Below are 26258 nucleotides of genomic sequence, written 5' to 3' on the forward strand. Positions count from 1 at the left end.
CCGCTTCAAAATTATATATATACATACACTTTAAAAATATTGTTAACAGTGCCCTCTAGAAGATATACAAACGTAACTAAGTTTACCAAACATAACTAACCTTATTTCGTACTGACAATACACACATATGCGGTAAATTCGAAATATTAACTATCTCATAGAAAAGTATCACATATATTTATGCATCATAAATTAATTACGATTCGGATATGACATCAAATCAAATAAAAAGTTTTTAATACATTTTTATAATACATATTACGTTTATTTAATAAGATATTATAGTCTATATTTTTGATTGTTTTCAATTTAAAAATTTGATATGGTATGATACATACATAATACACATAGGGTATTTAAAGTTATTACTTTGTGATATTGTGCAAAATGAATTCTATAAACATGGCGAATACCGAAGGTGACGATTTGACGTACGAAGAAGAAACAGACGAAAGTAATATTATAGTTGATCCTGAAAGCTTGCAAGATTCTATAGAGGAAACTGATACAAATCTTCAGGTTGATGATGAACAAAGAGAGAAATTAGTACGAATTCCTATAGGCAGAGTAAAAAATATTATGAAAATGGATCCCGAAGTACATTTCGTTAACCAAGAGGCAGTATTTTTAATAGCAAAGTCAACGGTAATAATTATTTCATTATTTTTTCCTATACAGTTTACTCTTAATAGTTTTTACTTATTATTATAATATTAATTTAAAATGTTATATTTTAATTTAATATTAATTTGATTTTATAAATAGGTAATGTTTGTTTAATTATTTATTATTTTTATATTTAATGAAATAAGAAAAATGTTAATTAAATTACATTAGATTATAATTTTATTGTAATCTATTTTCATTTTAGTCGAAAAATCATTTCATTCGTTCCCAAATTTTGTGAATGAATTTCTTTTACCATTGAATGCAAAACACAATGTCAGAAATTCATTTTTTGTCTTATCAAACTCTTCTTTGCATTCCATTTTAATTTGTAAGATTTAATCTTAATTAGTATTTAATATTTCTAACTTATAATAAATAATTAAATGTATATATATTATTTCAATTTCATTTGTTTATAACTTGATTATAAAGTGTTTTTAACTGAATTTAAAATAACACTTTTTCATATTTCCATTTATAGAATATGCTATATGAGAAACTAAGTCAAACTAACAGTGAATGTCACAAATTTTCAAACCTATCTTTCTCGAAATTAAAAAGGGTTATATGAACAAATTTTATTCAACATTTTTGACTTCGTTTTTTATACAGAATTACTCTTGTTCGCTTATACCGTCAGACACAGAGTATCCTGCATATATATAATCATCTTTGTTTGAAAATTGTATAATTATTTCTGTATATCCTTGAATTTTTCTTTCAGGAACTTTTTATTGACTCACTTGCAAAGGAAGCCTATAAGTATACTGTACAAACAAAAAAAAGAACATTGCAAAAACGAGATATTGAAAATGCAATTAATAATGTAGATGCGCTTGTGTTTTTAGAAGAAATGCTCGAATGAATTAGAAAGTAATTTTCTCATTTGATATTATAATTAGCAAGAAATTATGTAATATAATATAAAAAATTGCTTAATAAATATTTTTATATTTTTTAATTTTAATTGTTATTATAACTGAAAAAAATGTATGCAAATATTTCTAGTTTTGATATTTTATTGTTTGCATTTTCACAAAAACATTAATAAATAACTTGCATCAATTAAAAAGTAATGAAAAGCTTTTATATATAATTTCAAAAATTAATTCTTTTTTGTGTTAATAATATTTTTATCTTTTAGATTATTATGTTTATAAAAAGGTAAGGTATAGATAAAAATTTATATTATAAAATAAAAGATATATGTTACAATATATAGTATAGCTTATACATCTAATTTATAGCTTTATTGTAAATTTATATGATATACATGTTAATAGCTGATATATTTGCATATACAAAGCACTTTATAATTTATGGCAGTACAAATAAGGAAGCTTTAATTTAATTAATATATGAAAATTTTTTAAATGAACATGAATATGAAATCCTGGCATACTTTGGCACTCTCGCGATTCAAATTAATTATAATGCAAGAATCTACCATTGACTTGTATACATACACAAATATATGTGTCGAAAAAGTATATAATACCACCATCATTAAAAGAATAATTTAATAATTAGTCATTGATATTTTGTTTGTTTTTGCAATTATATTCTGTAAATAATATGGTTATTGAATATTTCTGCTTTTTATATTAATTTCAGCACCTTAACTTATAATGCACTTTGTACAATGCTGAAAAAATTTGTACATATATTTTTTTATTTAATTCTATATATATGTAACATTTGCAGCATTGTTAACTTTACCTCTAATTTAATTTTGCAGATGTTCTGTCAAATTTTCTAAATACTAATACAACATATGCCTAACAAAAAAGAAGAAAATCAGTCTTTAATTTGCAAAATTCTGATAATTTAATAAATATAAATAATAGAGATCATGGTTCATGATAGTTACCACAATATTATAAAATCATTATACAACAACAACAAAAAAAAACGATACAATAAAAATTTTATAATTTTTAAAAACATCTGCATTAATAACATACAGAGAGAAAGAGGGAATTAAATTTTGTAGATCATATATTAAATATATTAAAGAACAGGGTATTACGATTATTATTAATATTAATTAAACTTATTCTGAGTATTTTTAAATAAAGAAATCATCTTTTTAAGAATGTTTTAATTCCACATCACGTTCATTTAACATGTATTTAGTAAATATTTCTATGTATAGAATAATATACAAAGTAATATTATATTATACGTAAATCAAATAAAGTAAAATTCATCATTTTGCACTGATTGTAAAATATCATATTTAAATCAAATAATTGTTCTTAAAATCTACTAATTACATACCTGTGTGTTACGTAAGAAATCTAGTATTAGTAACTTTTCAATGTATTCAAAAAATTAACTGTTCATTTAAACTCACAATTATAGATGATTTGAAAAAATGGATGTATATCATACCTGATATTAGTAATTAATTTCAATATTGGTTTATTTTAAACGTAAAAGTATGTAATGTAGATTATAAAATTATTATTGTTTTAATAGTTTTATACCTTTAAACATAAAATCATTTATTTTTATAATTGTACTGAAAGCATAATATGTTATATTATTATATTATGTTGTAAGTCTTGATCAAATGTTTATATATATATATTTAAAAAAAAAAAAAGAAAGAAAAACCATGGCTTTTATATTAAAAAAGTACAAGCTATTTTAAATATGTACAACAAAATCAGGATGCACATTGTTTTTGCTTTTAGAAACAAATTATTTTTCTACGTGTATTGTTTTAACACTTTTTGCTTTGATGCGCCTAAACATTTAAAAAATTTATTATTTTCAAGAGTATTGTTCTAATGAAAATCATAATTCTTTTTCTTTTTTGCATGTATTATGTACTCTGATTGAGTCATATATTTTTAGAATATTAAATTGAGAGTATCAATCACTGAAGATCACCTATATTTTCAAGATCTGTACCTGTCGTTATGATGACAATCACTCAAAAAAAAAAAAAGAACTTCAAACCAACCAATATGTGTTATTCGTTAACACGTTGAGCGCCACGTAAATTCTTAAAGAAATCCCAGTCAGGTCACGGGCGTTATTTTATATTGAAAAAAAACGTCAATTACCGGCGACTGATACAGCTTATATAAAGAATTTTATTATAAAGTATCGTTGACTGACGAAAAACTTTAAGTTTAAGATGCGTCTTTCATCGGTAATTGGCACTTTCAACTATTTTTTTTTAATATAAAGTAAAGCGCATGGCCTGACTAAGATTTCCCTAAGAATTTGCGTGGAGCTCAATGTGTTAACCGTATATAGTAAATACCATAAGATCTCAAAGCTTCGTGTACATTTGCTTACTTCTTGCGTTTGGTTTTTCGTCTTCTGCAATCTCCTCTAAAAGAACTTTGCTCTGCTGATGTATTAGGATTACCAGGTTTGCTGTGGTTATACAGATTATTTAAAAATTCTTCGAAATCTGCTTCACTGTATTAGAAAATATTAAAAACTTATAATTTAATTTAAATAAATCAGTTTATTATCGCTATTTATATATATATATGTATCTATATATATGTATATATATCAAATTTTCTTTACTGATTTTTTTAAATTATTAGTTTTATATTCATACCTTGTATTCGGATCCATTTGCTGTCGTTTTTTACCACTATTAGAAGTCTGTGGTGGTGGACGTTGACCTAGTACAATCCTATATTGAACGCTATGTGTGTTTGCTCTAAGATGTTTTAAATTACCGGCTTGACAAGCAGCCCAATCAGTGACATCGTACACTGCACCTTCCATACAAGCATAATAATGCCAAAGAAATCCCATTAAACGAGACTCTGCCCATATATCACCCTAATGAAATTGGAACAATTATATCATAAGTGCGAAAAAAGAATTAAATAATTACAGATTAAATACGGACTTCTTTTGCACTGTGGCGTATTTTACATTGTGCACAAAACCGGGCAGCATAGCAAGGACGCTGAGTTGGAACCCGTTTATGCCTCAAACCACAGTTTGTACACCTTATTGTATTTGCTGCTTGTTCCATTTTTCTATGTAATTGAGATAACAAGTCACTTAATTCACCCCATGCAGCTTCAACCTGTCTTGTTTGATCAAATGCTTGTCTTCGTTCCTAAAATAATATTGTTTTTAAATAATTAATCAATATTGCAAAATTATTAGTTTACAAGTAAAAAAAATATTACTGGTTCCCCAATTATATCAAAAGCATGAACTAGTATTTTGAATGCTTCTTCTGCTCCAGGTTGATTATTTTTATCTGGGTGCACTAAAAATGCTTGGCGCTTATAATATTTTTTAATATCATCATCGGAACATGTTGGTGTAACTCCAAGAATACTGTAAGGATCTTTGCCTTTACAAGCTAATAATCTCTTCATAGCTTCTTCTCCAGTGCTAGGTAGTGCAATGTTAGCTTCAAGCCCACCATGTATCCAATTTGAATTTTCTTCTTTTTCTTCATTTTCGGTCTTCATTTTACGCCAGAAAGCAAATTTACTATTTCCAAACCAATGATCTAATTGCTTACCCAAAGCATTAAGAATACGTATTTTAGAAAACATTGTTACTACATAAATCCATGAGTATTTTAAATAGAGTATAGAGTGATACCAAGCACATTTACCACTGAAAAATATAGAAAACATAATAACACATATACATATGGTTGCGTGAATTATATATTTAAAATTCATAAATTCATTTTATTAATACTTACAGTTGAATAACAAGATTGGCACTCATACTAACTACATCTGATATTAAGTGTAATAACCAATAAAAAATCTTTAATACAATTTTACTCCAACGACTTGCATATTTATTTAAGTTTTTACATAGATCCTTAATAGGAGATTCTCTGCATTCTTTTCTACGATTTCTTTTTTTAATTTGCTGTGCTTTTTCAGCTTGGAAGCGCTTAGAATTCCTTTCCTTAGTCACTTTTTTATCATCCTTATTATTTTTATTATTCTGTTGTTGATTCTTTTCAATTCTTTCGGGTGAAATTGTTTGACTGGAATTATTGATTGTATTTAAATTGTTATTTATTTGTATTGGACGTTTTGGTACATTGCCAGTTGTTTTAGAGTTATTATTTTGAACTTTCGAATTATTAAGCGTCTCATTTTTGTCATTTTTCTTCGAAGTTTTCAAAATTTTCTTCTTTTCAAACTGATCTGATCTGTTAAAAGTATTTATTTCATGAGATTCAGTTTGTGAACCTAGATTATCTAAGGAAACCCATCGTCTTGGAAGGTTAGAATTATTTTTTTCTAATACTTTTTTGGGTACTTGAAATTTTGGAGAATTATGATCATCACTCCCTGATGAATTCTGTCTCTTTAACGATGTAGATTTAATTTTATTTTTTGAACTTTTATTGGTAACTTTTTTTGTCATGGATTCAACTTTAGGTTTTGTAGATGGTAAAATTAATGGTGAAGGTGGAGTCGGTGCTGATTTAGTTAATACGTCTGAATAAGAAGGACGCATAGGCTTTACTTCAGCTACCATTCGTGGTCTTTTATAGTGGCTCTCTGGTATATTTCTTGGTAAATCTTCAGGATCTCTAACATCCGTATTAGATTGTGGTACTGGTGTTACATTAGGAGAACCACCAAAAGGACTATAAGTTCCTGATTGATTTGGAACCCAATTACCGACAAGATTATCAATTAGTTGCTTCCCATTAAAATTTTGATTGGGCATATCAGATGGTATATTCATTCGTCGGTCATTGAAAAGCCCATATTCTCTATCTATTGCACCTTGATTTTTATAAGGTGTCATATTTGAAAGTTGACATTGTTCTGCCATTATTTGTGATGCATTTCCATAAATAACATTTATGTAATTTCCTCCGCCAACATCATAAGTTCCCACTAAATCATTATTTTCATTAATACCTAAATGGTTTACAGTTTGAGGTGGAAAATACATAGGATCTGTAGTAGTATTATCATAACTTGGCATATCTTGCATATATAAAGAAGTTGCAATCGGATTCATTGGTTGCACACTTTGTGGAGATGTGGAGATAGTAGGATGTGGAGATTGATTAGCGATATAATGTCTCGTTTGACCAGAAGGATAGTCATTCCAATTATGTGGTGGAGTTTGTTGTGGTGATATTCCAAACTGAACATAATGGCCATTAGAATTTTCTAAATCAGCAGTCATCGCTTCTATTATCTTATCCAATGACATACGCTTAAAATCAGGAGTTGGTTGCTGCTGTTCTGCCATTTTAGGTTCTATGTAAAAATATATAAACATATTCTTTAGTGTTTAAAGGTCTATTTAGTTAAAGGAAGTATATGTTTAATAGCATTTTCATGCAATATCTATTTTTTTAAATATATATATATATATATTTTTTAAAAGCCTACAAAAGCAAATACGTGTATAATAAAACTGCTGTTTTGTGAAATAAAGTATATTACAACAATAATCTTACATATTGTATCTCTCTTCTCGATTAACAAAACTAAATATAAATAATTAATAATTAAATAAGTTATATAAATAAGAATAAAAGTGTATGGAATTAGTAAAAATTGATGCATGATACGAGAAATATTCGTAATAAAGATATCATCTCAAACAACTTTAGTAACCTAAAACGATGGTTCATGACGTAGTGTAAGGAAATACAAGGGTACAGTACTCACATTCGCCAGCTAATCTATTTTGTGAAGGATAATTTTACATTGCAATCAAAATAGTTATTTATTTAATGCATTATATTTAAAAATATGCAATGCACAATTTACGCTATATACCATGCGGTTGGCGCAGAATCGGTCATTATATTTATCCGTATGATACGTACTAAGAAGTACGTTTTTAAACAGATAGTACGAATGAAAATCTTCCCTATATATCTATATCTTATTGTATACATAGATACATGTTTTTTTATTGTTATCAAAATATTAATCGATGAATTGGTAATATCTCAATATATGAAAAGAATAATGAATTTATTATTACAATATTTATATAATAAATAAAATATTAAAAATATAATTGTATGATACAGTTAAACGATAAATTAATTCTAGTGATAAACGAATAATACCGCGGTATAATTACGTTCTTAGATAACGCTATTGAAAGATGTGTGCGCGCGCGCTCGAATTTCAAATGTTTTATTATATAATATTATTATATACTATTAAAAATAAAGATGCTAATTTTCTGTATTTATATAAAAACACCATATATATTTAAATAAAATTTTCTAATTAGAAATTTAAAGTAGCTTATATTTTAATCTAGTTACTTTGTAATACGCTTATCAACGACTACCTTGATTTACTATACTTCCGTTTATTGGTGAATTCGAACGTGTAAACAGACTTGTGGTGGTTTTTGAATTATTACATACATTGTTATTAAATATTGGAATAATACATTAAAAAAAATATATTTATCAAAGATAAATCGCATAACTAAAACGTAACAATCATAAATTTAAATTGATTAATTCATCTCAGAATTCATTTTATTCATTTGAGCCATTATTTCATATATCTCATTTCGCCGCGCGTATATATATATATATTGTTTTTTATTGTTTATTTAAAACGATATATCTTCTATAATAATTTATACTAATCAATTTTCCTTATTTGATTGCCATCATATAAAGATTATTTAATATCAAAAATATATCGTGTATCAGTGGAATTTAATCATTCGTTGAAGTAGTTCAGTATTTGGAATTTGTTAAATTTAATGTTTCATATCATTCTCTTTATTTATTACAAAAAATTAGATAGGCATTTGCATAGTTGAAATAAAACATTTTAGTGAGATAAAAGAAAACTATGTATCCAAAGAATACAGGTTATTTTACAAATCTACCAAATCATTGCACACCACCATCAGGATTAACTAAATTTGTTGCAAGAAATCCATTTGAAAGTGACTTGACTAATACATTACATAAGTCTGTTATTAGTCCAAGTGTTTTTAGAAAGGTAATATTGTATATATTTATTATGTAAGGAGATTTATGTTATTATTAAATATAAAATATATTATTTTTTTTTATGAAGGTAACTAATCCTCAGCATTCACCTGAATTCTCGTGGAGCGTAGAAGAATTAGCTCTAATAAAACCAGCAAAAATAGAAGAATTTCCTATAGAACAAATACATAATGCAGATCCAGACGTTGAATTAAAGGCTCAGGAAGCGATTGATAAATTTTTTATGACAAATGAGATAGTACCAAGCCCATGGGAATCTAAGAGAAAAGAAAATAAACTTGATATTAAACAGAATACTCCTAAGCGGTTTATTGATAAATTAAATGCATTCCAAAATACTCCTAAACCAATCAAAAAAGATGGTAATAAATATCAGTAAGTAGTTATTACAATGATAAAATAATTATTTGATTAATTTTAGGTGCGTGTCAAACAACTTTATCTTTTCCATCAATATTACCAACAAATGTCGAAGAAGCATTAAAACCATATTTTAAATTTAATGAGAATGAGGTACACTGATAGTCGAGTAGAAATTTTGATATGTTTTATTTTATTTCTATGTTATAATATTTTGAACACAAAATTTATATGAATATTTTCTATATGTTAGGAACCAAACACAGATAACGATGATGCAAACTTAAGTTATAATTCGTTAAGGAGAAAATTATTTTTCAACTTTAATGAGTGTACTGATGATGAAGAGCAAAGTTCTTTCTTAGTTTCCCCAATCAAAATGAATCTTTCTTCAATATTCTGTAAAAGTCCTCCAGAGAGTGGAATGTTTCATAATGGCTCACCATTAAAGGTATCATAATCTAAATTTCTTATATTATTAATGTTTTCTACAATCATTAAAAATATTACTTTTCTTTCTATTTTTATATATATAAATCAATGTAAGACATAATATATAAAATCAAATTTCTTATTTGTAGAAATGTTCCCGTAAAATGGAACGTTATGGAACACCTATACAATGTTCTGAAAATATATCACCTAATATATCATCTATAGCTGATATTGACGAGACACCAATAGATGACATTAAAAAATATTATTCCCGTCCAGTTATGAAATTAAATTTTTGTCGTAGTATGGAAATGTCTCTCTCGAATAATACGCAAGTTTTCGAAGATAAAGTACCAGGTATACTTTATATATAAAATATTAGAAGAAATTATACTTTCAAGATACAATTACCTTATACTATCAATATTTAATAAATTGATTTTAGCTATGGTTTTATTTTTAGATAATTTAACTATAAACGAAGAAAATTCAAATAAATCCAATAATGATCATGAAAACACGAAAACAGATATAACTGCAGAAATGAATTCAGTGGGAGTAAATTCAACATCTTTAATCAAAGACAATGAAAAAAATGAAATTATTAAAGATAAAGAAGATAAAATTATTAAAGATAATAATATGAAGGAAATAAAGAACTTTCCTGATTTTAGTCAGGTTTATAAATTGGGAAAGTGCACTTCACAACAAATCCCTAGATACTGGGAAATGTCTGAGAAACAAAGTGCTTCTAATATTATTCAAGACACTGGATATTTAACTTTTTCTATGAATAGTACAACAAATCTAACGGACAATAGTTCAACTAAGCAGAAGTTTTATAACAATGAACAATTTTTATTATTTGACGATGAAATTCCACTTTCTGATTGGAAAGAAAATTGTAAAAACATTGCTTGTTCTACACCTTCAAAATATAATGTCAATGAAAAAGGGTAGCTGACTTATTGTTATTCTTTCTTATGTACGAAGATTTATAAAATTCTCAGTATTTTTTTGTAACGATAATAATTTTGTAGATAGGACGAAATATAAGTAAAATTGAATAATCAATACTGAATGAATAAGTTATTAAGAATATATTTAACTTAATAATTCTTATTACTAACATTTTGACTTTTATATATGCATTTTATAATACTGATATAGTTTTTTTTTTTTGTAGTTAGATATCTATTATTTTTCTTCATTAATGATATATATATATATATAAATATTGTAAATATTTACATGTTACTTACATATATTTTAATATCGATTTTATTAGTAATTGACAATTAATAAATAATAGTTATATAAAATATATCCGTTTAAAAAAAAAAGTATTTTCTTATAAAGCGATAATTAATTTTAATAATTTTTTTCATGTAAATAAATTCGATTATGAACATAATTATTTCTATCATCATGACATGAATATATATCGTTGAAAAAAAAAAAAAGAGAAGAACTAAAAGTATGAAAGAATCTCACTTTATATTTTTAAATATGATTACGTGTAAAATAAGAATTCTTATGTATTAAAAACAAGTTTATGACTGAGTTATATTGACAGTTTTGATCATGAAAAATTTGTATGTATATCTTTTTTTTATTCAATGCATTTAATTGTAATTTTTATAAAAAAAAAAAAACTTATATTCTAAGGACAATTCGTCTCACTTTATTCCTTTTGTTTTTTGTGAAGGCATATTTACATCTGCGCATGCGTTCGTACACGAGGTATAGTTATTGCGAACAATTCAGAGCATATGTGACGTGTGTGACGTCGATATTCTCTAATATGCAGAGTGTATATCTTTGATGTATATTGACATTATAAAACGATTATATATTTATATTTTTAAGTGACAAAAATATGTTTAAATAAAAAGGAATTCTTTGATTAATATTTCTATCGATATTATTTTAACCCAAATACTTATAGAAAGTGATTCGTGGGTTAATTGTTTTTGTGAATATTTATTGTCTCTTATTTGTAATAATTTTGTATTTTATTTTAATGCCACATGTCGTATACAGAGTGGTCCATCAATTATTAGCACCTAAATATTTTCATTATTTGTTATAATAGAGAAAAATGTTATATACAAAACTTATATGGGCATGAAAAAGTACATAAGGTAGTGTCAATATTTTTTTTATGGGTGGTGGTGTACAGAAGTTTTTAATCTCAACTTGATCTTTGTAAATTGATTCATATGTTTTTTTTTTCTATAACATAACAGTGGGTCATGAGTGGAGTACAACGACGTATGATTCAAGGTCATTCAAGGTCATCTTAGGTCAATATTTACAAGATAAATAATTCGTATTGCTTTTGAATATCTATTCTTAATGAATAATTGAGAATATCTATTCTCAATTTGCAATAAATTTTCGAAATTATTGCCGTTGGCATTGATGCAATGTTTATATATAATTAATGTTTTTGAACTTATTGAATTACAGGCATCAATTATTCTTTGCTTCATATATTCATTCATATGGACCACTCTGTATATCTATTAAGGGCTTTTAAATATATAGAATTCCTTTAATTAGACCTTTTTTAAATTAAAATGATTATAAAGTAATTGTGTTTTGAACTAACTTTTCTTTTAAGTCTTATATTATGATATTTTATTTTACCACTAGAAAGTTTAACTTTATTTATGGGACATTTGAGAACAACAAGGATTTTTCTATTAAATTCATGAAATTCAAAGAAAAATGTCAGAATCTGTTGATGAAACTGTTGAACAAGTCGATATAATTATTCCTAAACAAGGAATTCTGTATCAAGAGGAAACTACTGATTATATACTTTGCAAACCAAAAGTGATACCTTTAAAATCTGTCACTTTAGAGAAATTAGAAAGAATGCAGAAAGAAGCTGAACAAAAGCTGAAAGAAAGTCAAGAAATAGATAACAAATTGCATCAAGATAAATAAAAATATTTATGCCTTAACAGGAATGTGTACCATTGGCTGTTGTATATAATACAAATAAATATAGATAATATAATACAAAAATGTTTCTAGAGCCATTTTTGATAGAGATTGCTGTAGCATTCTATCTTGCTGCGACTGTATTATATAAATATGGAAATGTATATAAACAGCATATTATTGTTACAGTCTCGGTGCTTATTGCATGGTACTTTTCACTGTTGATAATATTTATATTACCCCTAGATGTTTCTTCGGTAAGTGCTACATATATATTATATAATATATATAAAGTATAAAAATTATATATATATTAAAATTTGGTATATATGAAATGTTTTTATTAATAATATGCATTATAGTTTTTGAATTAAAAATAATAAATAGCAATTTTTTTGTTCAGACTGTTTATAGACAATGCTTAGAAAAACACTCACATAACTTGAGTAATATAAGTACAAATAATGCTACAAATACTACAGTTCATACATGCAAAGATCCTTTACCAAACATACCAGAAAGTGTATTCCCAAAATTATGGAGAATTGTCTATTGGACATCACAATGTTTAACATGGTTAATACTTCCTTTGATGCAGTCTTATATAAAAGCAGGCGATTTTACAGTACAAGGAAAGTTAAAATCTGCACTTATTGATAATGCCATTTATTATGGAAGTTATTTATTCATTTGCGGTATCTTATTAATATATATCGCATTAAAGCCTGGATTACATCTAGATGGGTAAGGAATGTATAATATATATATATATATATATATGTTAAACAAATCTTTGACATTATAATCTTAAACTGATGTATTTTTAGTCAAAAGTTAAAAGCTATTGCTTCCTCTGCATCAAATACATGGGGTTTATTTTTATTAGTATTACTTCTTGGATATGCACTTGTAGAAGTACCACGTGGATTATGGAATGCTAGTAAACCTGGTTATACTCTACATTATAGTTATTTTAAAATAGCTAAATTAAGTTTAGACAAATGTGAGGCCGAAGAAACAGTAGATGACTTACTTGAGGTATTTTTATTTATATTTATAATGAAGTATAGTAAATACTTTCATAAATTACAATGATGTCAAAGAGTAAATAAACTTCTCTTTAGTCTTTACAAGCTGCTTCAATATCTATTGGGCCAGGCCACCCATATCATTCTTATCTGGAAATAATTTTTCAAAAAATACCTGTTGAACTAAAAGATAGAATGAACAGAAGGCAGTTACCAGATGATACACCAATTGATACTCCCTCAGAAAAATCCTTAATTCGATTACACAGACAGGTTTTATATTATTTCTTTCTTATATTTATTTTAATATTACATAATAAAATATATATATATATATTTTTATAAATGGTTTTGATCATTTCTTTCAGACTATTAAAGCTTTACAGACATTGCAACGTGTAGAAACTTTATGGGGTATTACAGTGGATAAGATTTTTCATTTGGAAGACGTAGAAAAAAATCAAGTCAGTCATGAGAGAAGATTTAAACCAACATTTCCTGTACATCGATCATTTCCTCTTCGACTAATTTATAATCCAGTTATTGGTAAGAAACATGAAATTTAATAAATTAATGTATTTAAAATCTAGTATATATAACATTTTAATACTTTAATATAAAAAAATTCACACACCCATAAGATTGTATATTTGTAAATATAATTACAGAATGGTATTGGAAATGTATTATTAAAAGTTATGTTCAGAAGACTGCTGCCATTTGTGCTGCTTGTTTATCTGTAGCTGTTGTGTGGTCAGAAGTAACATTTTTTAATAAGTCACCTGTTCTGTCATTGTTTGCACAATTTGTTAAAATAGCTGAAGAAAATTATGATTATTTAACAATAGAGGTAAATAATATTATATTTATTTTTTTATAATGTAATTCTTATTGGTGGTGCATGATAATATAAAATTTTGTTCCTTAGGCATTGTCTACATACATCATTGGTTATCTTTGTTATTGTGCTTATTCAACTGTTTTAAAAATTCGTGTCTTAAATTTATATTATTTGGCACCACACCATCAAACGAATGAGTATAGTTTGATATTCAGTGGCATGATGTTATGTCGCTTGACGCCACCCATGTGTCTTAACTTTTTGGGACTTATTCATATGGATTCTCATATTATAAAAACGCACATTTTGGAAACACATTATACTCAGGTAAAATAGATTTAATTGTAATAACAAGTACGTATAATAATAATATATGTATTATTTTTTTGTATGCTTATAGGTAATGGGTCATATGGATGTTATATCCATTATTTCTGATGGATTTAATGTCTATTTTCCAATGGCAATATTAGCTTTTTGTTTGGCAACCTATTTTAGTTTAGGAAGTAGATTACTTTCGATGCTAGGATTTCAACAATTTCTTGATGAAGACGAATTTACAACAGATCTTGTAGAAGAAGGAAGAGAACTTATTATACGAGGTACATTTTAAATATTAATTTATATTTGATCCCTAAGTATATTTCTATCTGTTTGTAATTTATTTTTCCAATTAGTTATAAATTAAATAATGTTTTATTAGTTTAATAGAGATGTTAAATTTTTGTACAGAAAGACGAAAACGACAAAGAGCAGAAGATGCTATGTATAGGAGACGTGAATACCAAGAACGTTTCAGTAATACTGGAAATTCTCGTTATAGAACATCTAGACAGAACATGGATACAGGTAATTATAATTTATATGTTATAAATGATAATTGTAATAACAGAAAAATTGTTTACGTCATTTAATATTTTCTACAAAAATTGTCAAAGAACATTTGTTTTAGTACGTTCTTTAAAAAGAGACGAATCTGTGGAGTCAGCAGGAGCTGGTCTATTACGTGATTTTGATCCAACAGATTACTATGTTGGTACAACTTCTGAAATAAATTCATATGGTGCAAACAGTCACTTTGATCGTGGTTATCAAAGTGATAATTTGTATGAAGTACATTCAGATAATGCAAAGTCGTTTCCATCAAATTCAAATCGCGTAGGGCCTGCACCTAAAGGATTGTTTGATGATATTTAAAATAAATATTAAAAATAAACATACAAATTTAATCTATTATAACAGATATAATCAAATTTTTATTTGATTATTATTATTCACAATTTAATAATTAATTGTTAGCTGAAAAAATAACATTTTACTACTATGAAAATTATGTTTTGTAATAATATAGAAATATTATATAAAAAGCTTGCATTTACCCGCTATTATGTATGATTATTTACTTTTTAACGGAAATAAATATATCTAAAGTGTAGGGTAAAACAGCTTTTAATTTAATGCTCCTTAATGTCGATCTTTAAGACAAAAATTAAGGAGACCCAATAAATAATATAATTAACTAAAAATTCGATTCATATTTTTATTTTATTTTATTTTCTTACAATGCTGCATAGAACAGAAATAATATGAGCATAATTACATACTCATATAACTAATTATCGAAGCGAACGATTATAATAAAATTTTTATCATCTTTCAATTGTATAAGAAGCATATATAAATAATATTAATTAAGTTAAAATTAATAAATTCCAAAAAAAAAATAACAATCAACATCCAATAAAATAATAAATTGTATTTAACTCATAAAAATGTTAAATAAATTTCCTTTTTTTTTCTATATTATATTGCAAGAAATATTTAAAATCTACGTAAAATATACTATATAGAACGTAATAATAGCTAATATAAAAAATGATAAAGTATAAGCAATAATTATTTTGATTAATTTGATATTTTCTGTATGTGGAATACGATTTTTATTTTGCCTTTGTCTAGAACTTGCTAAATCTGGCATTAGTAATAACGGTTCTAATAGTAATAGGCTTGATCTATTTGGTTGGTGCTCTGGCAATACTAACTCATCTTGTTTTGAAGTACTTGATTGTAAAAAATTGTTACGGTAATTCATCCAATTTTGTAAATCTGTATCATAGCCTATGTTTTTTATGGTGCTGAGAATATTGTCATGATTAATTTCAAAAGTCATAGGTATATATCCGTTTCTGGATATTCGTGTATATCTATCATTTATATAACGATGATATAGTTGTGTATTCACTACATCATTGACTAAATTAACAGTACTGGATATAATAATAATCTCAGGATCCAACGTTGCTTTAAGATCAAATATTTCTTTTGGTGGCCCACATGAATAAAATATTCCTGATTTAGTAGCTTTAGAGTAATTATAAAACGGCATACAGTCTTGAATATTATCATTGTTTTCTGAAAATAATTGATCACGTTTCGTTTCACGTGAAGAATATTTAAAATAATATATATCGTTAAGATTATGTAAAATAACTTCTTTAGCATATAAAGATTTTTTTGTATATGTATCGATCACTATATACTGGACTATATTTTAAACTGGCACATTGTTTACATATTCTTTGTCTTGGTAAAAGAAGAGTATTTATTAAAGTCTTTGCCGTTGTAGGACTATATTTTTCATAATAATCTAAAATATCAAATTCAGGCCAGTATTGAGACTCTTTAATTCTTCCAACTTCCTCGTAAATGTGATCACTTGGTGATGAAAGTTTTATATCAGTTTTATCTACTATGTTCTCTTTATTTTTATTGAAATATTTTTTAGAATAATTTGCAAGTATCTCATTTTCACGAATGAATTTTGCAGTCTTATGAGTAACATCTACTTCGCGAGATTTAGACATTTCTGTTGCATCAAATAAAGTTTCAATAGCCTCTAAATCATTCTTAGAATCAGAATTATAATATTGTTTTCTTACTTTGGATTCGTCATTATTTTCTGTATCATCTTCTATCGTTATTTTTTTAGATTCCGACGAAAAAATTTCATCAACTGCAGGGAAAGTTGTTATAGTGCTGCTTGGCAGTGCGTTAGTTAAATTAACGTGCTGTTTATCATATGCGTGTGTCTCCGTGCATTGTGTTACTATTACCTTCTCAAGAGTACATAAATTTTCGTGATCGGTTTTTTTTCTAATACTACCTTTTTTTTCTAAGTTTAAACATTCTAAGTGTAGTCGGCGGTGGTGAACACACGCAAAATTGTATCAATTTACTGAATCCTGATTTTCAGATTGTAATTTTTGTTTGATTTTATCTAAATCATGAAGAACCTGCAAAAACATATTTGTATAAAATTAATTTCTTTTTTCTTTAGGTCTACCAAAAAGTTTTATCTTCAAAAGCGGACAAATCTTTCAGGTAGATCTGTTATGATTATATATAAAAAAGACCTCTAGTATAGATGAAGCGCTCCATGCTTGTGTTCGACAACTATCTCTGCAATATTCTCCATCTTTATTAGTAAGTTCAGGAAGACCACGCCAATGATTAGTAGATGCCTCGACAAAATGTCGTGAAATAATAATTTCAGTTGATTCAATCGTGCGGCGCAGTTCATCTATACCCCCAACTAACGGAGCAAAATATAAACGAGCTCTCAGAAAATAACCCATTGGCCAAATCCATTCCTAAAAAGCAATATTTCATAGATTCTTCTCTCTTACAAATACTAATAACATAATATAAAAGATTTAATTAATAATGTCAGTTAACTTACTGGTCCTTGATGATAATTCCACCCATGTGCAAGTTTAGTATCATTAGAATCATTTGAATTATCGTAATAACCATTATATGCCCAATCTGCAGGATCTAATGTTTTCATTCCTAATGGTCCTAACAAAAATTCTTCTGCTTTTTTCAATGCTGACCATGCATGATGTGGATTAAACAATTCTGGAGCCTTTAGGATATAATGAATTTACTACTATAACACATATGACAAAAACGACAATTTTTGTGTCTAATTTGAGATAAAAGAATACTTACAACTATCATAGCAATTGGAAAATTAGGACGTAATTGATAATCTGCCCATTCTTGAGTGGCCCCATGACTATCCTTAAATATGCCACGGCGATGAATTAATTCGGGTTTTAATTCACCTTCTGTAGACACTTCGTTTATATAAAAATATTTTTCAAAATTTGTTGATATTTTATCTGCCCATTGCTTATAACTCCAGGTTATTACAGTTCCTATTATGTATTATAAATAAAATATTATAAGATATTATATTTTAATATATATATGTATTTAATGTCTTATGTTTTTAAAACTGCACATTTTTTCTTACCATCACGATTTTTCCTTTGAACACTACCATAAGGGAACAGATTCTGTTTGTATAATTCAGCTAGAAAACTCAAAATACTTTTACTAAGACCAATTATTTCTATAGCGGAGCCGTCCCTTGGTGTAGCAGGTTTTCCTTTGTTACCAGCTTTTTCAGACGATCCCATTTTATCCATCCATGTTCCACAATTAGCATCATTACCTCCAAAAACAAAACCAGTTTCTGGATGTACACCAATTTGATTATTAAATCCTCTATCAGTCATATGTTCATCAATTTGTTTTCCAGCATTTCTTTCTCTGAAGCATAGTCCTTGAAAATGTACCATGAGTGCTTCTTGTATAACATCATATAAAGGTTGGTCCTAAAATGTATTCATACATATATTTTAGTCATACTTTACCGATCATATTGTATTAATGGTTTATTTAGAAATATATAAAAGCTATAAATATTAAAATAAAAACATACAGTTTGTCCTGCAGACAATGGGGGAGAATCATCACTGGGAAAGAGTCTTGAAACTTTATCTGATAGGATCTTTAAACCGTTAGGAACTTCTTGAATATAGCATTGAATAGTATACAACCACCACCACAAGGCATCGCGACAATTATACCTTATAAACAATAGATACATTACATATATAATAATTAAGTTAATATTTTTAAATATATGATCATTTATATTTATTTTACCTTGCATTTTTTCCTTTGTCTAAAAGATTTGGTATCAAACCATGTCGTAAAGTACCAGCAAATCCTAGAATTATGAATCTTGCTTCTTGGTGTCTACCCGTTAGAAGGAGTAAACCTCTTAAAGCAATAAATGTATCTCTACCCCAGTTTCTCATGTATCCTACCACAAAGTGTGGTAGACCTGCTGATAATGTTAAACATATTTGTTCTGTTTCTCCGTTATATTGTATAACTTTTGGCTTAGGAGGATCTAAATTTGGTGATAAGTCTGGTAATTGAGCTGATTTTATTATACCTCCCATTTGTACTGAGACTAAAGATAGTATTTTAATAAAAGTAGAACCATCCTTAACAAAACTGTAATTATAATAGTATAATTATTTTGAATAATAATATTATTTTAATAAATGTTAATTTAATATAATAGCACAAACATTAATACCTTGACATTAAAGCATAACATTGTTCCAGCAAAGTAATATAAACATTAGTAACAATCACGTCAAAGTAACTTGGTACTAAATAACGTGGAATTAATTTGAATGGTTCAACTACTTCCTCCAACCAATCTCCAAGAACTTTAGTACCATGATCTTCTTTAAGCCGTTGCCAAATATAATCTATTTAATATAATGTAAAATATATAAATTGTTCGTTTGATATCAGTATTATGGCAGTTCAAAATATGTTATTATTATTACCTATTAACCAATTTCCCTGTCTTAAATTAGCACATAAAGGATGGCCAAGATCATTATTTGGTCGAATGTCTGCTAACACAGACATAACACCTAATGAAAATGCAAATAAATATAAATATATATTATTTATTATAATTTACATAAAAAATGGTAATTTATTATATTAAATTACCTTGTAATCCTGCATATACTAAAGGTCCATAACCAGGTATATCATATACTCCAAATTTATTTGAAGTTTCATCACGTTCTTCTTGATCACATCTATAGAGAGCTTTATTCAGATCTACAAGATCCATACGAGATACAATAACTCGCAATTCTGAGCTTTTGTTTGATGTAATTAAAGAAATAGTGTTCTGAAGTTTGGCTAAAGCAGGTTTTATATTAGCATGAAGAGATACCCTATAATAATATTATAATTATAAAATATAATTACATATGTGTATGAATTAAAATAAATTTTATAATTTTTTACCGAATAGCAATGACAGAACCAGGTATAAAATTAATAAAGTTAAGCTGTGTTATTTTAGGATCTCCTGAATCAACTTTTTCTAACATAGTTGAGTCGCAAATTTGAATATGTTCTTTTAAATTAATAACATACTCAGACATTCCATTTATGATATTTTCATCCTTTACAAAGTTTTGTGGATAAAGAAACGGAGATGTACCATTTCTAGAATAAATATTGTTCATATGTTATATTTAGTAATTATATAATATAATTTATATATATAAAGCTTACTTTGTTCCATTGTGTGATAATGATGCTTCCAAAATGATTTCTTCTACAACACCTTCCACTCTTAATGGCTTTATATATCTTCTTAAATCATTAGCATTAGGATCAGGATGTTTGAATGCTGTAAAAGCAACTAAAACAACACTGTCATGAGTAGAGGGTGAATGTCTTGTTACTGCAACTACATCAGAATCCATTTGATCAACAAATACCTATAACGTAGTATAAGTAAGTAAAACAATGATTTGCTATTTTAATTTGATTTCATATTATGACATTCTTGGTAAATATACTCACTTGGGAAAATTTATCTTTGCCAAGAATATAATGTAGTTCATTTAATGCCTTTTTAGCTACAATTATACCATTTCCGTAATTTACAAATTTAATACCATCTGCCAAATTATCATCATCTGCCCATGATGCATATTGTCTTGTTTCATCAACAACATGAATCTAAAATTTTACAATTTATTCAATCATATTTAAATCTTGTTTCTAATATCGTTTGTTTCATTTCCTAAAATAAACATAAAAGACTTACATGATGTGGTACTAATTCATCATATCCTCGACTGCTTCCACTACCACAACATGCCATTGATACAAGTGCAGCACTTGGAAGTAAATCAAAAACACTACGTTTTTCTATTGGACTAGGATTATCATGAGTTTGATCCAAGAAGAGAGCATGAGCTATAGATGGTACTAAAGGTCGTTTACGTGATGGCAAGAAAGCCCCAACGGGTTCTCCTCCATATCGATAAACTAATCGTCCTTCCTCATGACTGTCCCATGCAGACATTGCCTCTATATTATGTACATGTGTATATAATTCAAATTTATAAAAAATATAAGATAAAAATATATTTAAAAGTTCGTTTTGTAACTTGATATTATCATACCTCTAATTAAAGATGTAATACCAAGACGATTAACAAAAATATTATCTTTTTGATCAGAATTTGTAAATAGTTCTGCCACTACATACAAATCAGGACGAATTTGGCGAGCAACGTCTAACATGTACTACGAAAAAATGTAATGTTATATAATCAGTAAATTTGATCTAGCTTTTCAAAAAATTATAGGTCAAAACAAAATATTAACATACCTCAGCAACAGGAATAGGTGTAGAATGGCAATTGTCAAGACGTATACCATCAAAAATCTTAGCAGTTTGCTCAACATATTTTGTCATATGATCCCACAGAAAAGGACAATCTTCTGGTTTTTCGCCATATCTGAAATAATAATTGAAATTTAAATATTAATAACAAATCATTAATAACGTAACTATTAGTGTGGTAACTCCATTACCTTAATTTCACACTATCACCCCATGCAATAAGTTCTCTTCGAATATAAACATTAGAATCAGGATCAGCAAAATTTTTCAAAGGATCACCATTCATGACCCATCCATTATGAACCATCAGATAACAACCAGCCTCTGAATACATTGTTGCTTCTCTCTCAACTAATGATTTAGGAGCTCCATAATCAGTAAAATATCTATAAGTTAAATTTATAAAAACTTATGAGACACATAGAGTGTTTCATTTCATTTATATTTATTTTATTATAGTTCTTTTTTACCGAGGTACAAGCGGATTTCTTTCACTGATTTCCTTAAGTCTGGGTCCATCTGCTTGCACTCTAAAATATCGTATGCCTGAAATTGTATTTTCAACAGCCGCATTCAAATGATTTTGAACTTCATTTATAATTATATCATTAAGTTCTTGTAATTTTTTTCTAAGATCTTCTGCACAACGTTTCAAACGAGTTTCTTCATCAAAACAATCAGCCCTATATAATATAAAATAACAAATTTGTTTCTTGAATAATTAAATAATATTAGTTTAAATATTAATAAGGATATATTAAAAAATACAATTATTACCTATATGTATTATATTTTTGAAGAGCAAGTGACATGTCTATGGTTGCTTTTAATCTACGATATTTGGGATCTCTTATTATTACAATGTCTTTTGTTGGTACTTCATTAACTTCTTGAGGGATTTGAGTTCGTGCTAAATTTAAAAATTCTGCTATTGTCTCATTAATATCCAATATATACAATTCATGAATTTTTACAAGTGGTAAGAAATATGTCTGCATAGCATGACGAATAGACTGAAAATTAAAGAAATAAATAAAATTTCTCCTTTAAACTTAGTCAAATTTGTTAAAGTTATTTCATCATTAAATATTAAATATTAATCATGTAATATTAATGAATATATGCAACTTACATTTAAATGGTCTTCAGTTTCAACTACACTAGGAATACCTTTAAATTCCCACTCTCCAGAAGCAACCTGAATTGTTAATTCAAATAAAGCAGCGTCTAAAATATATGCAGGACGTAAGTGAGGACTGTTGAGACAGTTGTATGTGCATTCTGGGTGAGAGACTAAGAAAGGACTTTCATTTGCGGTATGGTTTAAAACAATATCACATATACTTAACATCTATAATATAGAATTGTACAAAATTAATCAAAATGATAGATAACAATATAATTCCATATTAGATATTCTCTTGCATTATACATATTACTTACTTTCCATTCATTACGAATTTTATTTATAAATTCATCAACATCGTCGAATGTAATTGCTTCATCTCCGTCATTAAAGAGTGGATTTAATTTTAATTGGTCACTTAAACTGTAAGATGATTTAGAAAATCCTAGTTCCTAAAACATAAATATTTTTATGGATATTGTATAGCGCGAACAAGATTTAAAAAAATATATTAATTACCTGAATAGGCGTAAAATGTATAACATTGTATCCAGAATTGCGTGCTACTAGTAATTTACTTTCCCAAGTGGAAAAAGGTCCTAAACTTTTTGCTAACACAGTTTGACATTGAATACAATCTAATGGTAATGATTCTCCGCGTTCTCCTACTTTTAATTCAGGATCCACCATTAAATATCCAGAAGCAATGGCTTTTATTTTTGATTCGGAACTATAAACAATTTCATATTAAATTGAAGTTATGAAATGATCATTCATATAAATAACGTCTTACCCAGAATCCATAACGTAATAATGAAAGGAACCAGGTAAAGTTAAAAGTAAATTAGCAGAATCATTTATCCAAGGTAATTGATAATATGTGTGCCTTTCAAATTTCTGATCATTTGATAATGGATGATTAGTAAAAACATCAAGCGTCTTTCCAAGAAGGGAAGCTCCAAGTTTGAATTCAACTTTCCATCCTAAATAAAAATTGATTGGTTTCAATTATAATATAAAAAATAAAATAAGATTGTTTCACAATTATATTAAATATATACCTTTTTTAAGTCTGTATAAAATTCCATCAAGATGTTCTCCTTTATTTAGAGTCAAGACTCTTACTTGCTGAGAGTCCTGGTTCTCTGTAGACGGACCACGCTCAACCATATTGTTATTTACTGCCTAAAAATAGTAATAAATCTCATATAAAATAACTAAAGTTATTTGTTAAGTAAATAAATGATTATTTGATGTAACGAAGCTCTTCACTAATATTAGATTTTCATATTTTTTTTTTTTTTGCACACATTATTACACTATTTTACATTATAACACCGCACGAATATTGACTGCTATACAAATTTACTTCTATCAAATATAAATTTGTATTTTTCAAAGTATAATAGAAAATAAATTAAGGAACACAATTATAAAAATATTTTATATATGTATATATACATATATACAAAATTCAGTGTTCTTCCATAAAGTGTATTTAAAAATAAAATATTTATCTGGAGGATTAGTACTTACAAAGTAAACGAAGTAAATAGACAAGCATTTTGCTAACATGAGCCTTAATATAAGTTATTGGCACAAAGAAGTTACATAGCGTGCAAAACGCATGGTATTACATTACACAGTTCTGCTGCATGAACATACATAAAGCTTAAAGCTATTCTTACTCTACGTACTTGGATTACAACTTTATGATCTAGTGGATGGATGAGGAGAAATACTTCCTGCCATAAGATTTGTTAGTTTTTAAAGTAACAATTACGCTTAGAAAGATTGCTGTTATTAAAATCGTAACAATAATTCTATACCAAATATAAAAGGATTTTTGATAAATATTTATGACATTTGTATGTACACATATTATATCAAATATATCAGAACTTACACAAGACCAAAGAAACTTCAAACAGTTGCATTTATATAGATGTTGTAAAAATTTCATAAATTTCATTATTGTTTTTCCAAAAAAATGCTTTATTTTAACCATTGATTCCATTGTTAAAAATAATTTGATTATTTAATTTAGAATTATAGCTTTATATAAAATCTGTATACAAATGAGTCTTTATTAACCAGCTGCAATGTTGTTTTTATTATGCTTTAGAATAGTAGAAGATGACACATAGTATTACCTATAACAAATATGTGTAGTAATCATCTATAATTTAATATAGTCGTATACAGAATATCTGTAAATCGAATAAAAAATACAAACTTACATCAAAAAGAATACAAAACAAAATAGATAAATTGTAAACATATTTTTATTTACATGTTTACTTCTTATACAAATAAAAATAAGAAACATGTATATAATAGTAAATTAATAAATATAATATTGATAAACATTGTTAATAAATTATAATTTATATATTTGTTATAACAATTCTTATGTGATAACAAATATAATTAGATTATTAAAATAAAAATAAAAATATATATATAATAAAAAAAGGTATTTAAATATTGTATATATTATATATAAATGAATAATTTATTCTTTATGAAAAATTTATTTTTATACTTTCATTTTAATATGACGTGTGCTTTTGTTTTATTCTACAATATTATGAAATCATTTGAATAACAGTAAATATTATTTGTAATAATTAATACTTACCGTACCGGACACGAATCAATCGATTTATTTTACTTTTAAAATATAAAAATTGTTAAAAAAGATATATATAATATTTTTTCTTTTTTACTATTAATTTAAATCTAATTGTTACAATTACTTGTTATGCTCTACAAGAATATAACAGAGTAACAGCAACAAGTGATTAAAGATCTATACTTAATAAACATATATATGTACCATTTTTAAATACAATACATGTACTCACACATATATTCGGATTAGTATTTTTATGTCTTAACAAGATAATTTTATTTAAGTGATACGATTTTCATATCAGCTGAGAATATCACTAAACTACATTTAAAACGAAACAAACAACCAAACTAGCACAAGGTCGATCATGAAATTAATGTCATTTAAAAATATAGAAAAAACATAAATAAACAAGCATAATAATGTTAATTGATGTAACTTATAGCTAACGATAATACATACAATTCACCTGATCATTAATTATTTACTCCTGAATATAAAAGACTTAATGTGACCTCTACTTTGCCAAACAGATCTTGAAGGTCATCAAATAGAAACGTGGTTCATCTTAAAAATACAAATCTAGCAGACGACAGGACTTAATACAAAAAATTCGGCTTTTTTCATTGGT

At 26.5% G+C, this 26258-nt stretch overlaps 6 protein-coding genes across 20 annotated transcripts; 4 read left to right on the plus strand and 2 right to left on the minus strand.

Annotated features, from left to right (window-relative positions):
- The first annotated feature begins 387 nt into the window (after positions 1 to 387).
- PolE4 (DNA polymerase epsilon subunit 4) lies at positions 388 to 3287 on the plus strand. 4 transcript variants are annotated; one of them, XM_089176499.1, is made up of 4 exons: positions 388 to 645; positions 1394 to 1542; positions 1814 to 1833; positions 2408 to 3287. In XM_089176499.1, the coding sequence occupies exons 1-2, from the start codon at positions 388 to 390 to the stop codon at positions 1532 to 1534; spliced, it is 399 nt and encodes a 132-aa protein (XP_089032625.1). In that variant the 3' UTR covers positions 1535 to 1542; positions 1814 to 1833; positions 2408 to 3287. The 4 variants fall into 4 exon arrangements, with proteins under 4 accessions (XP_089032625.1, XP_089032624.1, XP_015171337.1 ...); XM_089176498.1 differs by having other exon boundaries at positions 1814 to 3287; XM_015315851.2 differs by lacking the exon at positions 1814 to 1833.
- Positions 1905 to 7497, minus strand: LOC107063813 (uncharacterized). 2 transcript variants are annotated; one of them, XM_089176496.1, is made up of 6 exons: positions 7332 to 7497; positions 5378 to 6914; positions 4845 to 5286; positions 4556 to 4771; positions 4256 to 4485; positions 1905 to 4062 (listed from the first exon to the last, which is right to left on the minus strand). In XM_089176496.1, the coding sequence occupies exons 2-6, from the start codon at positions 6904 to 6906 to the stop codon at positions 3978 to 3980; spliced, it is 2502 nt and encodes an 833-aa protein (XP_089032622.1). In that variant the 5' UTR covers positions 6907 to 6914; positions 7332 to 7497; the 3' UTR covers positions 1905 to 3977. The 2 variants fall into 2 exon arrangements, with proteins under 2 accessions (XP_089032622.1, XP_015171406.2); XM_015315920.2 differs by having other exon boundaries at positions 1905 to 4107; positions 7332 to 7496.
- Positions 7498 to 7943: 446 nt separating this feature from the next.
- On the plus strand, positions 7944 to 10532 carry bora (aurora kinase A activator-like protein bora). The gene is made up of 6 exons (XM_015315950.2): positions 7944 to 8645; positions 8724 to 9018; positions 9078 to 9169; positions 9270 to 9467; positions 9598 to 9808; positions 9915 to 10532. Exons 1-6 carry the CDS (start codon positions 8493 to 8495, stop codon positions 10409 to 10411), a joined length of 1446 nt encoding a protein of 481 aa, XP_015171436.1. The 5' UTR covers positions 7944 to 8492; the 3' UTR covers positions 10412 to 10532.
- A 656-nt stretch (positions 10533 to 11188) lies between these two features.
- Positions 11189 to 12642, plus strand: BBIP1 (BBSome interacting protein 1). 7 transcript variants are annotated; one of them, XM_089176501.1, is made up of 3 exons: positions 11450 to 11595; positions 11701 to 11757; positions 12110 to 12642. In XM_089176501.1, the coding sequence occupies exon 3, from the start codon at positions 12185 to 12187 to the stop codon at positions 12404 to 12406; it is 222 nt and encodes a 73-aa protein (XP_089032627.1). In that variant the 5' UTR covers positions 11450 to 11595; positions 11701 to 11757; positions 12110 to 12184; the 3' UTR covers positions 12407 to 12642. The 7 variants fall into 7 exon arrangements, with proteins under 7 accessions (XP_089032628.1, XP_089032633.1, XP_089032632.1 ...); XM_089176502.1 differs by lacking the exons at positions 11450 to 11595; positions 11701 to 11757 and adding an exon at positions 11189 to 11277; XM_089176507.1 differs by lacking the exons at positions 11450 to 11595; positions 11701 to 11757 and adding an exon at positions 11210 to 11277 and having other exon boundaries at positions 12114 to 12642.
- Positions 12487 to 16002, plus strand: LOC107063814 (LMBR1 domain-containing protein 2 homolog). The gene is made up of 10 exons (XM_015315922.2): positions 12487 to 12660; positions 12807 to 13147; positions 13231 to 13441; positions 13528 to 13704; positions 13800 to 13977; positions 14100 to 14281; positions 14360 to 14599; positions 14673 to 14874; positions 15005 to 15121; positions 15225 to 16002. Exons 1-10 carry the CDS (start codon positions 12487 to 12489, stop codon positions 15467 to 15469), a joined length of 2067 nt encoding a protein of 688 aa, XP_015171408.1. The 3' UTR covers positions 15470 to 16002.
- A 614-nt stretch (positions 16003 to 16616) lies between these two features.
- On the minus strand, positions 16617 to 26222 carry LOC107063721 (glycogen debranching enzyme). Of its 5 annotated transcripts, XM_089176494.1 has the most exons (26): positions 25634 to 25775; positions 24899 to 25145; positions 24054 to 24177; positions 23786 to 23975; positions 23512 to 23722; positions 23310 to 23444; positions 22999 to 23217; positions 22644 to 22879; positions 22337 to 22549; positions 22058 to 22252; positions 21852 to 21981; positions 21643 to 21766; positions 21282 to 21547; positions 21035 to 21193; positions 20741 to 20949; positions 20468 to 20671; positions 20162 to 20394; positions 19990 to 20079; positions 19731 to 19908; positions 19289 to 19645; positions 19062 to 19209; positions 18591 to 18954; positions 18284 to 18492; positions 18012 to 18197; positions 17686 to 17922; positions 16617 to 17565 (listed from the first exon to the last, which is right to left on the minus strand). In XM_089176494.1, the coding sequence occupies exons 2-26, from the start codon at positions 25007 to 25009 to the stop codon at positions 17500 to 17502; spliced, it is 4794 nt and encodes a 1597-aa protein (XP_089032620.1). In that variant the 5' UTR covers positions 25010 to 25145; positions 25634 to 25775; the 3' UTR covers positions 16617 to 17499. The 5 variants fall into 5 exon arrangements, with proteins under 5 accessions (XP_089032620.1, XP_015171229.1, XP_015171227.1 ...); XM_015315743.2 differs by lacking the exons at positions 24899 to 25145; positions 25634 to 25775 and adding an exon at positions 26097 to 26222; XM_015315741.2 differs by lacking the exons at positions 24899 to 25145; positions 25634 to 25775 and adding an exon at positions 26090 to 26202.
- Between the last annotated feature and the right edge of the window lie 36 nt (positions 26223 to 26258).

The sequence above is a fragment of the Polistes dominula genome, unplaced genomic scaffold (assembly GCF_049000335.1).
Source record: "Polistes dominula isolate Pdom_NZ unplaced genomic scaffold, Pdom_raw_medaka contig_25, whole genome shotgun sequence".
Lineage (NCBI taxonomy): Eukaryota > Metazoa > Arthropoda > Insecta > Hymenoptera > Vespidae > Polistes > Polistes dominula.

Excerpts from the sequence above, each read along its gene's own strand:
- LOC107063721 (XM_089176494.1), bottom strand. The coding sequence starts at position 25,009 with ATGGAATCAATGGTTAAAATAAAGCATTTTTTTGGAAAAACAATAATG. Across the intron at positions 22,880-22,998 it reads AAACTGAAGACCATTTAAAT|TCTATTCGTCATGCTATGCA; the intron begins GTAAGTTGCATA and ends TTTAATTTTCAG. Across the intron at positions 21,982-22,057 it reads GGTGATAGTGTGAAATTAAG|ATATGGCGAAAAACCAGAAG; the intron begins GTAATGGAGTTA and ends TTATTATTTCAG.
- BBIP1 (XM_089176502.1), top strand. The coding sequence starts at position 12,185 with ATGTCAGAATCTGTTGATGAAACTGTTGAACAAGTCGATATAATTATT.
- bora (XM_015315950.2), top strand. The coding sequence starts at position 8,493 with ATGTATCCAAAGAATACAGGTTATTTTACAAATCTACCAAATCATTGC. Across the intron at positions 8,646-8,723 it reads GTCCAAGTGTTTTTAGAAAG|GTAACTAATCCTCAGCATTC; the intron begins GTAATATTGTAT and ends TTTTTTATGAAG. Across the intron at positions 9,019-9,077 it reads TAAACCAATCAAAAAAGATG|GTGCGTGTCAAACAACTTTA; the intron begins GTAATAAATATC and ends GATTAATTTTAG.
- LOC107063813 (XM_015315920.2), bottom strand. The coding sequence starts at position 6,906 with ATGGCAGAACAGCAGCAACCAACTCCTGATTTTAAGCGTATGTCATTG. Across the intron at positions 5,287-5,377 it reads GCCAATCTTGTTATTCAACT|TGGTAAATGTGCTTGGTATC; the intron begins GTAAGTATTAAT and ends TATATTTTTCAG. Across the intron at positions 4,486-4,555 it reads TACGCCACAGTGCAAAAGAA|GGTGATATATGGGCAGAGTC; the intron begins GTCCGTATTTAA and ends CAATTTCATTAG.
- LOC107063814 (XM_015315922.2), top strand. The coding sequence starts at position 12,487 with ATGTTTCTAGAGCCATTTTTGATAGAGATTGCTGTAGCATTCTATCTT. Across the intron at positions 13,148-13,230 it reads CCTGGATTACATCTAGATGG|TCAAAAGTTAAAAGCTATTG; the intron begins GTAAGGAATGTA and ends ATGTATTTTTAG. Across the intron at positions 13,442-13,527 it reads CAGTAGATGACTTACTTGAG|TCTTTACAAGCTGCTTCAAT; the intron begins GTATTTTTATTT and ends ACTTCTCTTTAG.
- PolE4 (XM_089176498.1), top strand. The coding sequence starts at position 388 with ATGAATTCTATAAACATGGCGAATACCGAAGGTGACGATTTGACGTAC. Across the intron at positions 646-1,393 it reads TTTTAATAGCAAAGTCAACG|GAACTTTTTATTGACTCACT; the intron begins GTAATAATTATT and ends TTTTTCTTTCAG.